Raw genomic sequence first — 14403 nt, 5'->3', positions numbered from 1 at the left:
ATACCCCATATGTGGCCCCAAACTGTTTCCTTGAAATATGACAGGGCTCTGAAGTGAGAGAGCGCCATGCACATTTGAGGACTAAATTACGGATTGCATAGGGGTGGACATAGGGGTAATCTACGCCAGTGATTCCCAAACAGGGTGCCTCCAGCTGGGAGTTGTTGTTTTGCAACAGCTGGAGGCTCCGTTTTGGAAACACTGCCGTACAATACGTTTTTCATTTTTATTGGGGGGGGGGGGGGGGGCAGTGTAAGGGGTGTATATGTAGTGTTTTACCCTTTATTATGTCTTAGTGTAGTGCAGTGTTTTTAGGGTACATTCACATTGGCGGGTTACGGTGAGTTTCCCGCTAGGAGTTTGCGCTGCGGTGAAAAATTTACCGCAGCCCAAACTTGAATCAGGAAACTTACTGTAAACCTGCCTGTGTGAATGTACCCTCTATGTTCACATGGGGGGCAAACCTCCAGCTGTTTCAAAATTACAACTCCCAGCATGTACTGACAGACCGTGCATGCTGGGAGTTGTACTTTTGGCACAGCTGGAGGTACACTGGTTGGAAAACCTTTACATAGGTTCTGTTACCTAACTCAGTATTTTCCAACCAGTGTGACTCCAGCTGTTGCAAAACTATAACTCCCAGCATGTACTGACAGACCGTGCATGCTGGGAGTTGTACTTTTGCAACAGCTGGAGGCACACTGGTTGGAAAACCTTCAGTTAGGTTCTGTTTCCTAACTCAGTATTTTCCAACCAGTGTGCCTCCAGCTGTTGCAGAACTACAACTTCCAGCATGTACAGATCACGGAAGGGCATGCTGGGAGATGTAGTTATGCAATAGCTGGAGGTACGCAACTACAACTCCCAGCATGCCGAGACAGCTGTTTGCTGTTTGGGCATTCTGGGATTTGCAGTTTTGCAACATCTGGAGGGCTACAGTTTGTAGACCACTGCCCAGTGATCTCCAAACTGTAACCCTCCAAATGTTGCAAATCTACAAATTCCAGCATGCCCAAACAGCAAACAGCTGTCTTGGCATGCTAGGAGTTGTAGTTTTGCAACATCTGGAGGGCTACAGGTTAGAGACCACTGTAGCCCTCCAGATGTTGCTTGGCAACTTACCGGCTTCCGTAGGATCCAGGGAGCCGCCCTCTTCTGCCGCACGACGTCACCGCCCGCAGATCTCCGTCGCCGCTGCCTCCGGACAGGTAAGTGCACGTCGGAGCCTGGTCCCCTTCGTTTCCCCGTTCTGCCCCTCCTGTTGTGGTGGGCAGAATGGGGAAAACAAAAGTTAACCCCGCCGCCCCCGATCTGCTTTTGGTGGTCGCGTATAGACCTGCAATGTGTGAATTCACTTGCGATTTGTGCCGACCTCCAACATGGGGGTGGTCTGATGACCCCCTGGGCATTTGTGCGGGGTGCCTGCTGGTCGATATCAGCAATCATCCCACTCCGGTCACCGCCCGGCGTGCAGCGGGGACCGAAATTCCCAAGGGCTTATGGATACACCCTTCGTCCTTAAGTACCAGGACGCAAGGGCATATGCATACGCCCTTCGTCCCCAACAGGTTAAGGGGTTAATTTTGATCAGTGTTCCCTAACCAGGGTGCCTCCAGCTGTTGAAAAACTACAACTCCCAGCATGCCCAGACAGCCGTTGGCTGTCCGGGCATGCGGAGAGTTGTAGTTTTGCAAAAGCTGGAGGCACCCTGTTAGGGAAACACTGATTTAGATAGAAAGCCAGAATAAAGCTGTTTGCAGGGACAAGTCCGCCCTCTACTGGCCGAATAATCCTACAGCATCCCTCAATCATTACCCCCATCAGAAGAGAACTAGAAGATCTAATTTATGTTAGGCCTGGTTCACATCACGATTTTACCATCCTATTAACAGACAGTAAAATCGGACAAAATCAGATTACCTGAAATTGTATACAATCGTATTAAAAAAATAGTTTGGTCTCCAATTTTAAGTCGTATCAAAAAATCGTACAACTGAAATTTTCATCCGATTTTTCACAAAAAATATGATCATGTTTGGAAAATGATATGTATGTCAAGGGCAATAAAGTTTATTTAAAGACGCTGAAGTGCATGTGTAAAAAGAAATTGTGTGCAATAAATATGAAGAAATCGCACGATTCAATACGATTTATATAGGCCACAATAATATAAAAATCCAACACGATCTCGATCTAGGCGAAAAATCGTGGTCAACCATGATTTTACCCCCTATCTAAAATCGCGCAAATTCGGATGCGGATCAAAATTGATGCATGTGTTGGATGTGATTACTGAATGGAAGACAATGGATACGACCTGGTATACAGATTTGTACCAACTGGAGGTAAAAAAAATATTGAGAAAAAGTAGGATGGTAAAATCGTGATGTAAATGCATAGTATTATAGTATTTATATTCTTGTATATAGGAGCAGTATTATAGTAGTTATATTCTTGTACATAGGGGGCAGTATTATAGTAGTTATATTCTTGTATATAGGAGCAGTATTATAGTAGGTATATTCTTGTATATAGGAGGCAGTATTCTAGTAGTTATATTCTTGTATATAGGAGCAGTATTATAGTAGTTATATTCTTGTACATAGGAGGCAGTATTATAGTAGTTATATTCTTGTATATAGGAGCAGTATTATAGTAGTTATATTCCTGTATATAGGAAGCAGTATTATAGCAGTTATATTCTTGTATATAGGAGCAGTATTATAGTAGTGATATTCTTGTATATAGGAGCAGTATTATAGTAGTTATATTCTTGTACATAGGAGCAGTATTATAGTAGTTATATTCTTGTACATAGGAGGCAGTATTATAGTAGTTATATTCTTGTGTATAGGAGGCAGTATTATAGTAGTTATATTCTTGTATATAGGAGCAGTATTATAGTAGTTATATTCTGGTATATAGGAGCAGTATTATAGTAGTTATATTCTTGTACATAGGAGGCAGTATTATAGTAGTTATATTCTTGTATATAGAAGGCAGTATTATAGTAGTTATATTTTTGTATATAGGAGCAGTATTATAGTAGTTATATTCTTGTATATAGGAGCAGTATTATAGTAGTTATATTCTTGTATATAGGAGGCAGTATTATAGTAGTTATATTCTTGTATATAGGAGCAGTATTATAGTAGGTATATTCTTGTATATAGGAGGCAGTATTATAGTAGTTATATTCTTGTATATAGGAGCAGTTTTATAGTAGTTATATTCTTGTATATAGGAGGCAGTATTATAGTAGTTATATTCTTGTATATAGGAGCAGTATTATAGTAGTTATATTCGTGTATATAGGAGCAGTATTATAGTAGTTATATTCTTGTATATAGGAGCAGTATTATAGTAGTTATATTCTTGTATATAGGAGCAGTATTATAGTAGTTATATTCTTGTATATAGGAGCAGTATTATAATAGTTATATTCTTGTATATAGGAGGCAGTATTATAGTAGTTATATTCTTGTATATAGGAGCAGTATTATAGTAGTTATATTCGTGTATATAGGAGCAGTATTATAGTAGTTATATTCTTGTATATAGGAGCAGTATTATAGTAGTTATATTCTTGTATATAGGAGCAGTATTATAGTAGTTATATTCTTGTATATAGGAGCAGTATTATAATAGTTATATTGTTGTATATAGGAGCAGTATTATAGTAGTTATATTCTTGTATATAGGAGCAGTATTATAGTAGTTATATTGTTGTATATAGGAGCAGTATTATAGTAGTTATATTCTTGTATATAGGAGCAGTATTATAGTAGTTATATTGTTGTATATAGGAGCAGTATTATAGTAGTTATATTCTTGTATATAGGAGCAGTATTATAGTAGTTATATTCTTGTATATAGGAGCAGTATTATAGTAGTTATATTGTTGTATATAGGAGCAGTATTATAGTAGTTATATTGTTGTATATAGGAGGCAGTATTATAGTAGTTATATTTTTGTATATAGGGGCAGTATTATAATAGTTATATTCTTGTATATAGGAGCAGTATCATAATTGTTATATTCTTGTATATAGGAGCAGTATTATAGTAGTTATGACTCAAGCAAGAGTGGATAGTCGGCACCTCAACCCCAGATAGAACTCCTCCCTTGGTATTCAGCAGCAAGGTGTATGCAACCAGGTTCCTGGATATGTCTGAAACAGTTCCGTAAAGTACTGTCAGGCACTTTACTCTGAGTGGTTCTGAGTCCCTTAGAACTATAGCATTCACAAATATATGCAGAGAAGAAAAAGAGGGACGTCACTCACCAGGATACGGTGCAATTTTCTTTATTTCAACGGTGCAGAGACATGGTAAGTAGGACTAACTCATCAGTGAAAAGCTGGGTGACAGCTGTTGCGCGTGCGTATCACGCTTCCTCAGACCCTAGGCTTGAGGAAGCTTCCTCAGACCCAGGGTCTGAGGAAGCGTGATACGCACGCGCAACAGCTGTCACCCAGCTTTTCACTGATGAGTTAGTCCTACTTACCATGTCTCTGCACCGTTGAAATAAAGAAAATTGCACCGTATCCTGGTGAGTGACGTCCCTCTTTTTCTTCTCTGCATATATTATAGTAGTTATATTCTAGTATATAGGAGCAGTATTATAGTAGTTATCTTCTTGTATATAGGAGCAGTATTATTGTAGTTATATTCTTGTATATAGGAGCAGTATTATAGTAGTTATATTCTTGTATATAGGGGCAGTATTATAGTAGTTATAGTCTTGCATATAGGAGCAGTATTATAGTAGTTATATTCTTGTATATAGGAGCAGTATTATAGTAGTTATATTCTTTTATATAGGGGGCAGTATTATAGTTGTTATATTTTTGTACATAGGAGGCAGTATTATAGTTGTTATATTCTTGTACATAGAGAGCAGTATTATTGTTATTATAGTATGCCTATTATTATTATTATTACTACAATTATTATTATTATTTTACTTAGGAGACTGGATGGATGGGTGTCATGCTGAGGGTGGGTCACTGGATGGATAAGGGACATGCTAAGGGAAGGGCACAGTACGGATTGGGGACACCAGGATTTTCTTGCACCAGAATCCACAAGACTTTAGCTACACTCCTAAGCAAGAGGGAGGGTGACAGGAGGTGCAGCAGGGAGGGGGGTCGACAGGAGGTACACCACGGGGCCTTTGGCTGGCTGAAAGCACTGCAGATGGCAGCAGAGTTAATCCATGTGTGTTACAGGAGCATGACACCCATCCAAATGTACAGTCTTCAGGAACCTCTGAATGAGAGAAAGTGCGGAATGAGCCAGGCCACCGTCAGGGGCAGCGCAGAGGAGCGTCATTCTTGTATCTAATCCTTATATGCTGCCATTGGTGGTCGGACTGACAAACACCTAGGATGCCAGGATGAAATTCTCAGTCAAGATGACGACCTGGCGCCTGGGATTTGTCTAATCCTGAAGTTAAGCATTATTCTAATCTAAACTTTGAATGTACAGGCTTCGTTTCCTCATGTGTTGGTGTCTAAGGGCCTTTTCTTTTTCACATTCTTCAGCTCGTCTTGCTACACGAGAGGATCTACTAGTGAGCTTAGGCCCTGGGACTATAATAAGTCACAAAAGTCCAGCAGAAGAGAACTCCTTTTGGAAGTGACTTTGGAGCCAAATAGTTTTTACTATAATGTATTTCTTATGGGATGATGCTCTTTTTGATGATATGTCTTGTGTGCATTGATAACTGAGAGCATCATGCAATTTAAAGGATATGTGTACATGTTCTATATCATCTGAGGGTCCTAAGAAATGGAAAAACCCTTTATGCCTAGTATGAGTACTGATTGGTGCTAATTTTATGTGCCTTTACAGGACTGAATTATTTTGTTGGCAGGACCATAGAAACGATAGCTGGATTGTTTTGTGCGACCTTTATCGCCCCACACTACCTAATTAACAATGCTATTAGGCCTACAAAAATGATGCATCTTAAGTGGATAGACACCTAGAGACCCTCAATCATGAGACTGACCCACACCAGTCTGCGGCCGCCAAGGCAGCAAAAAAACAAGAATGCACACTATTAGCACATAGTTTTACCCTCAACCTAGCATTCACTGAGCAGTCTAATTAAGGAACCCAATGACTTCCTCGAGAAGCTGAGAGGGAACCCATTTTTGGAGTTAAAGGGGTACTCCACTGGAAAACATTTTCTTTTAAATCAACTGGTGCCAGAAAGTTAAACAGATTTGTAAATTAATTCTATTAAAAAATCCCAATCCTTTCAGTACTTATCAGCTGCTGTATTTACACAGGAAGTTCTTTTCTTTCTGAATTTCCTTTCTACCTGACCACAGTGCTCTTCTGACATCTTTGTCAATTTTAGGAACTGTCCATAGTAGGAGCAAATCCCCATAGCAAACCTCTCTTGCTCTGGACAGTTCCTGAAATGGACAGAGGTGTCAGCAGAGAGCACTGTGGTCAGACAGAAAGGAAATTGAAAAAGAAAATATCTTCCTGTGCTGATAAGTACTAGAAGGATTGGGACTTTTTAAATAGTGGTAATTTACAACATTTTCTGTTTAACTTTTTGGCACCAGTTGATTTAAAAGAAAATGTTTTCCAGTGGATTACCCCTTTAAGAAGCCATTTTTTCTCTCCTTAAAAAAGAACAATTGGCAAATACCTCATATGATTTGTTTGATTTGCCTCTGGATAAACATTTCCGGATATATTGATCCAGATGGATGGGTAACATAGAAACGTAGAAGATTGTTTTTTAGAAAAAGACCAGCTGGTCTATTTAGTCTTCCTTTATATTATTATCTTTATATTTTTTTTATCTTCAGATAAAAAAAAAACTTTTCTAGTTCAATATGTTATGTAAACTTAAACCTTAGTTGAGTTTAACTTTTTTATTGAAATGAGAAGAGAAAAAGACAAACAAAATAAAGATGTTTAGTTGGCGGCCACTGTGCTGGAGATCCAGGAGTTGTAGTTGCAGACCTTGGTGTAGACACCGGGATAGTTCCTGAGGGCACAGCCATATCCCCAGGAGACAACACCCTGGAGCTGTCCATTGCAGACCACGGGTCCACCGGAGTCACCCTAAGGGGTTAACAGAGAACAATTATTAGATTTTGATGGAAATGCAGTAAAAACATTCTATTAAATACCAAGAACTTATAAACTCCTCATCAGTGCTTCCCTAAAATATATTGTATCCCCAGTACTTGTACAGGAAGTTAGAATGGGGTTCTTCACCCACTTTATGCCAAAAACTTAAAGAGGTATTCTGCCCCTAGACATCTTATCCTCTATCCAAAGGAGCATCTGGTGCAGCGCCGGAGGCTTGTGACATGACGGCCACTCCCCCTCAATTCAAGTCTATGAGAGGGGGCATGACGGTCCTCCCATAGACTTGCATTGAGGGGGCATGACGCAGCCAAGATCATAGGGGTCCCATGCGGTGGGACCCCCGCGATCAGACATCTTATCCCCTATCCTTTGGTTAAGGGATAAGGTGTTTAGGGGCGGAGTACCCCTTTAAGATCGTCAGCAAGGGCCAAATGTCCAGGAATTCCATCACCGGTACATAGGAAATGTTAAATTCCCTTTAAAGTGATTTCTCAGGATGTTTTTGATAGATGATTTATCCTCAGGATAACCAAGCACCAAGCACTCATGCCGATTATGCTGTTCACAAAAACAGAGAACATAGCCTGAAACAGATAGCTCTGTACATTGTGTAGTGGACGTGCTAGGTTACTGATGGGTACCGTTTTCTTTGGTGGAAGCGGTGATGCAGTAACCCTGCACGGCCACTACACAAACTATCGTGTCTGCTTCTGGACCTGTCTTCTGTGTACGGGGGGCACTGGTGATTGTCATTCCTGGGTGTTGAAACTGGATATTGATGACTTCTCCTGAGGATAGACCATCAATGAAAAAGTGTCAAAATCCCATCAATATCATTCAGTAGGCCAGGAAATCCATTAGCCTTTGTTGGTTACTGATCAATGAACTGTGGCCTATGATTGGTCTTATCCTCACTTAGCCTGGTAAAGTATGAACATTTGCAAAAAAGAAACATTACCTGGCAGGAATCCTTGCCTCCTTCCAGATATCCAACACAGATCATGTTGCCGGTGATCTCTCCGGGGTAGGCGTTGCTACACTGGGAGGCGGTCAGGATGGGGGCGTTCAGGCACTGCAGGAGGTTGGGCATGCTTGCTGCAAGTAAAAGAATATAAAATATTAACATATTATATGGTTAGTAGATACAAATATTATTAACTGAATTCAGATAGAAAACATCAATCATCACATTTAACAGTATGGTTTCTACACAATTGCAGCTCATACCTGATATCTCTACAAAATATATAATTTTCCAGTTATACGTTAATAACTATTACAAAAAAGGTATTATCCATATACAGTGACCACTGTAGCTGGGAAAGATCTCAAAACAATTATATACATATATCATGGTACCAATGGTGGAGGTCCTGGGTAGTAGCCACCTACTAAAATTCTAGAAAAGGAGAACCACAAAGAGCAGTATTTGTTCTGTTGGACCCATCATGTCTAAGCATTACACGGATGGCCCAGTGAATAAAATACTAAGGATACAACACAACTGTTCTCTACAATAAGCTGCATTCTCATCATGTTTTTGGTCCAACATCAAGGTATACGTCAAAAACCAATAAGAAAGTTATACCTGCATATACTATGATGTGTTACCAGAGCGCTCACAGTCTTAAATTGGCCAACCATACTCTAAAATGGACAATGATTGGTCCATTTCTAAAAGTCAGGATTAAAAAATGTGGTCTGCCAGCTGAATGATGAACTTTACATTCAAGTAGAAAAAATATCAGTCCAAAGTGTTCATAGTCTTTAATTTCTTAAAGTCTATTTAAGATTTTATTCTTAAGGAAATACCCATGGTGCTTCCAGAATATAAAAAAAAAAAAATACCATTACTTAAATGTCCATATCCCGATGGCGCCTTGTTCCCCATTTAATAACATGCCCACACTGTAGGAACTGCCCGATAAGCCAACCAATGATGAGCAGCTTCTGCAGGGTTTGAATGTCATCAGAGGCAGGAAGAAAAAAAGAGGACTGAAGAATAGGTGGCGTTGGAAGAGACAACCCCACCCATAGACTTGCATTGAGGAGGACGGGCGTGATGGCACGAGAACGCCGGATGCTGCAGAAGATCGTGGGGTCCCAGCGGCGGGACCTCCATGATCAGACATCCAAAGGATAGGGGATAAGATGTCTAGGGGCTGAGTACCCCTTTAACCAGCCTGTAAATATTTATTTCGGTGCACCAAACAATTTATCAGTAGAATTATGCATGCTTCATTGGCCATTTGAGTTATCTGGTTGTCTATCGGAATCGAATTTGCAGCCAGTCAGATGAATCCACTGGAAGAACTTAATTGCCATGCGAGCTGCTCTCACTTCTTAAAATCATCTCTGACATATTGACTTTGAATACTAAATGCTACTCACAATCTTATAGAATAAGCGCCCATTGGTCAGGGTTCATCTCCTCATGGATGGTAACTCCACTGATCCCAGCCGCAGCACTATGGCCCTAGCAAATTCATTGTATATCAATACAACGCTAGAGCTTTGTAAAAGCAGAGCAAACCAACCTCTGATGACAACCATAAGAATGGGGAGGAAGATTGATGTCCTGGTAAATGTGATAAGCACTGACGACACAATGACTCTACCGGTGAGGTAATGCCACTCTGCCTATTAACAATACCAGCCCTTAGCAATCTCCACCCCTAAGCAGACTCCAACTCATAACATGTCATAAATCCCTATTAACTTGTACTTACTCCAATAATATTGACAGTGCTTAGAAATATGAAAGTCTCAACTTACTTCCACTGCTGAGGGTGTTGCCCCATCCGGAGATCAGACAGCTGGTTCCGGCAGAAGCGCAACCAGTGGGCAGACCAACAGCCTTGACGTAGGAGTTGAGGGTGGCAGCAGAGGCCAGCTTGATCAACAGGATGTCATTGTCCAGGGTTCTGGAGTTGTAGCTTCCATGTCTGATGACCTTGGCGGAGTTGATAAACTGCTCGGTGCCTTCACTGGTAGCGATGTTGTGTTCTCCCAGTCTGACCTGAAAGCTCCTATTAAAACAAATAAAGATCTATGAGATGAGATATAAACCTTTCTATGTTTTAAATATATATTTAAAATGGTGGAGCAGTAAGGACATACATCATATATAACCCCATTGGTCTGTGGTGTGGCACAGATATGGATGAAGCACAATTATAGTATAAAATTCTGGTATTAAAGGGGTACTGTAGTGAAGTACATCTTATCCCCTAGTTATATGTCATGGTGGGGAGGTCCGACCACTGGAACCCTCCGCAATCTCCTGCATGGTGCCTCGGCAATCTGCAGAAATAGGGCATCACGCTCCCCTCCATGAAGCGGAGATACATGGAGGGGGGTGTGTCGGCCATGGCTTCTTTCAGGGGTACACTGGAGTACTCCTTAAAGGCCACAGTTGTATTGTACTGCTCTACTTTAGAGAATATATATATACACAACTTGCCAACTTGTTGCCAACAACGTGCCTTAAACTTAATTTTTATTGTGTATTCTCATAAAAGTCAACATTTAGTATGCCCTAGTTAACAACCTTATAACCCAGATTAAACTGGACTCTGCTAATTTTACTGAACAATTTTCAGTCAGGTAAACATTTAAGCATTATTTAACCAATGTGTTGCCCATAGCAACCACATGACAAACAACTGGAGCTCTACTAAATATGTGCAAGGTTCTTGACGTGTTTCTACCGAGTTTGCTCGGCATCCTCAGGAGATAGCACCAATCATATGAGCCACAATGTGTATGGTATTAGGACATTAATTCAAATGATTAAATATCTCAATGTTCTGGACTAAAATATGAGCACTTCAGATTACAGATAGATATCTGTTGGTAGGGCAGGGACCATGATGCCCAAGAATGGTGCTTCACATGTCATGGATACAGTTCCCTGCCCATAATCTGGCAATAACCCGCAGTGGCAGGGAGCCGTACTGAACATGGCTGCCATGCGCTTCTGAGCTACTCTAGAGAATAATAAGTAATAATGAAGGTCAAAGGGTGTAGACTCGAATTTAATGGTTCCTTCTTGGTCAGAATTCAGGTAACTTACGCCTTGTAGCAGTGAGCAGCAGAGATGACCCAAAGGTTGTTGATCAGGGATCCACCACAGAAGTGGTAGCCGGAGTTCAGAGACACCACGTAGGGGACGGAGTTCTTGGTGCAGGTGTAACCTCCTACAATCTTATCATCATCCTCAAAAGCAGCTGAGAAAAGTAACATTACTCAAGTTAGATTCTGTTTACATTGACTTCTTATAAAAGCAACAAATTGAAACAATAATAGAGAAAATAGTTAAAAACATCAAAAAGTATTAGAAAGCAAAATATATCAAAATTATCCGTTAAACTCATAGGAAGGAACCACTGGACTCACCAACTGCTCCAAGGAGCACACAGATCAGAAGAAACTTCATGGTGGATCTGAGATGAGTATGGAGCGTGAACGACTGATATTTATACCCAAAAACTTATCAGGTTATCTTCCCTCTGACCTTCTCACCATGCGTAGGAAAGTTAATGAATATCCACATAACCTAAAATATAAATGGTAAACTGTGGATGAAGGTCACGAAGTTCTTAATGTATCTATACAGTAGATATGTTTGTAACCCTGGATGATCATTTTTGTCATCTAGGAAGGTAAGTAGTACACATGTCACATACGTTGTTTGTCTTTAGATTGTGTTACTGTAACTGGTACATTTAGGTGCGTGATCTGTATGGGAGTTGGTGCACATGTACCACCACTAGCATAGACCGTCTTATTGTCAAGGTTTATTAATTCTGCCTTTGTATTTGGAGTAATGGCCTCGAAATGGACTTGATCTGCTTCTGTATTCAAACATATGGACTAAGAAACTATGAAATCACCAAAGAAATGTATCCATCCAATTGAAGGTAAAATTTACACCCTTAGGGTCTTTTCACACAGGCGGGTTACCTGCGGAATTTCTGCAGCGTATTTGCTGAACTCTAGATTTTTAGATTATGTTTCCCACTAGAAGCACAAAGCCAAAGCCATATTACCCATATTACAACCATAACTAATACCCCAACATAAAATACCAGGACAAAAGATGTGTTGAAATAGGCCACCTCAGCATGTTTATTATATACACAACATGTACATGATAATATTGAATATAATATAAATAACTTTAAGTAACATTATTAACAGTTTTTCAGGTACATAACTTGAGCACACACACACACATATATATATATATATATATATATATATATAGTGACCTCCCCCCCGACCTACGATGGCCCCAACACCCGACATACCATAATTTCAACATGTGATGGCCTTTCTTTTATATAAACACGAGTAGTGTTGCTAGAGTTGGTATCACCCGGTGTGGTAAAAAATGGTGTCACCTAGAGATGAGTGGATCGAAGCTGGCGAACCCGAATTCATTAAGAATTTCATGAAAAATTTGATTTGCAATGAATGTGAATATCGCCCCAATTCTATCGCTCGAATCACTTCATTAAACTCCATTAAGTGACGTCCAGGCTCCAGGGCATCTAAAATGGTGGGCTGTGTGTTGCCTCATACATTTAAAAAGCTGCCTCAACTTCATAAGGAGGCAGGAATAATTTTTCAGCGCAATTCTGTGTCTTTGTTCCACAACAAATCTGCTAGTTATACTAGTATGTACAGTAGACGGTATAATACTCAGCAGTCTATTCCTAATAGTTTATGAGAGAGTGCAATTTTGTGTTTAGTACACAGCAACTGTGTACTGCTGGTGTTGTGCAAAAATACATATTTTTAAGCATACTGTAGTGCATTTTTCTGCCCTCACAAGTGCATACCACATACTTACATCTATGTAGTGTACTATAGTGTAAAATTTAAGCAAGTCGACGCGCCCGCCCTAGGGAGCGGGGCCGCGCGCGCCAGGAGGAAGCAGACGGGGGCAAGAGGTGAGTGAGACGGGACGCGATCCGAGGGCGGACACGAGCCGTGCCTCTGCTACTGGGGAACACGACCTGGTAGTTACTGCCGCAGCAAGTCCATCCTGCTTTGCGGCAGGCTCTGGTGAACACCAGTAACTGCTTAGAACCGATTCCCCAGTACGGCCCGCGTCATCGCCTCTCTGGTACAGAGGATCCACCTCCAGTGTCTTCACCAGCCGCTAGTCCGGACCCTGACAGTAGATCCGGCCATGGATCCCGCTGAGGTACCGCTGCCAAGCCACACTGATCTCACCTCAGTGGTTGCCCAGCAGTGCCAGCAAATTGCTCAACAAGGACAACAGCTGTCGCAGTTGACCGCCATGATTCAACAGCTCCTGCCTCCACAGCCTCAACCGCCAGCTCCAGCATCTCCTCCTCTCCGAGCTGCTGCTTCTTCTGCTAGAGTCCGCCTGTCTCTCCCAGATAAGTTTGACGGGGACTCTAAAAAATGCTGGGGATTCCTGTCCCAATGCTCCCTGCACTTAGAGATGTTGTCGAACCAATTCCCCACAGAACGGTCTAAGGTGGCGTTCGTCGTCAGTCTACTTTCTGGGAAGGCCTCGGCCTGGGCCACGCCGATTTGGGACCGCAACGATCCTGCCACTGCCTCCGTCCAGTCCTTCTTTTCTGAAGTCTGCAGTGTCTTTGAGGAACCTGCCCGTGCCTCATCCGCGGAAACTGCCTTACTGAACCTTGTCCAAGGAGACTCTACTGTGGGTGAATACGCCATACAATTCCAGACTTTGGCCTCTGAGTTGGACTGGAACAATGAGGCTCTCTGCGCGACCTTTAAAAAAGGTTTATCCAGCCATATTAAGGATTGTCTGGCCGCACGAGAGATACCCTCCTCCCTGACTGAACTAATCCACCTTGCTACCCGCATTGATATGCGCTACATTGAGAGACGTCAGGAGCTCCGCCATGAGAAAGATCTCGTTCGTACCAGGCGATACCCACGCCTGGCTCCTCTCTTCCAGCATCCTTTGCAGTCTGTTACTGTGCCTCCGGCTGAGGAGGCTATGCAAGTGGACCGGTCTCGCCTGACCCAGCAAGAGAGGACTCGCCGGAGGAACGAGAACTTATGCCTATACTGTGCGAGCTCTGAACATTTCTAAAGGATTGTCCTCTTCGTCCTCAGCATCAGGGAAACGCTCGCACATAGTGAACGTGGGAGAGGCGTCACTGGGTGTAAATTCCTCCTCTCCACGCCTGACTATTCCGGTGCGGATTTCTCCAGCTGATAAAGCCTCCTTTTCTGCGGAGGCATTCTTGGACTCCGGTGCAGCAGGAA

The 14403-nt window shown here is 41.7% G+C and overlaps 1 protein-coding gene across 1 annotated transcript; it reads right to left on the bottom strand.

Moving 5' to 3' along the window:
* Nucleotides 1–6942: 6942 nt before the first annotated feature.
* Nucleotides 6943–11566, bottom strand: LOC130282409 (trypsin-like). Its single transcript, XM_056530631.1, has 5 exons — nucleotides 11521–11566; nucleotides 11198–11351; nucleotides 9894–10151; nucleotides 8081–8213; nucleotides 6943–7092 (listed from the first exon to the last, which is right to left on the bottom strand). Exons 1-5 carry the CDS (start codon nucleotides 11558–11560, stop codon nucleotides 6943–6945), a joined length of 735 nt encoding a protein of 244 aa, XP_056386606.1. The 5' UTR covers nucleotides 11561–11566.
* Nucleotides 11567–14403: the final 2837 nt, after the last annotated feature.

The sequence above is a fragment of the Hyla sarda genome, chromosome 7 (genome assembly GCF_029499605.1).
Source record: "Hyla sarda isolate aHylSar1 chromosome 7, aHylSar1.hap1, whole genome shotgun sequence".
NCBI lineage: Eukaryota > Metazoa > Chordata > Amphibia > Anura > Hylidae > Hyla > Hyla sarda.
The sequence above is the reverse complement of the archived record's forward strand: the minus strand, read 5'-3'. Positions and strand labels throughout refer to the sequence as shown.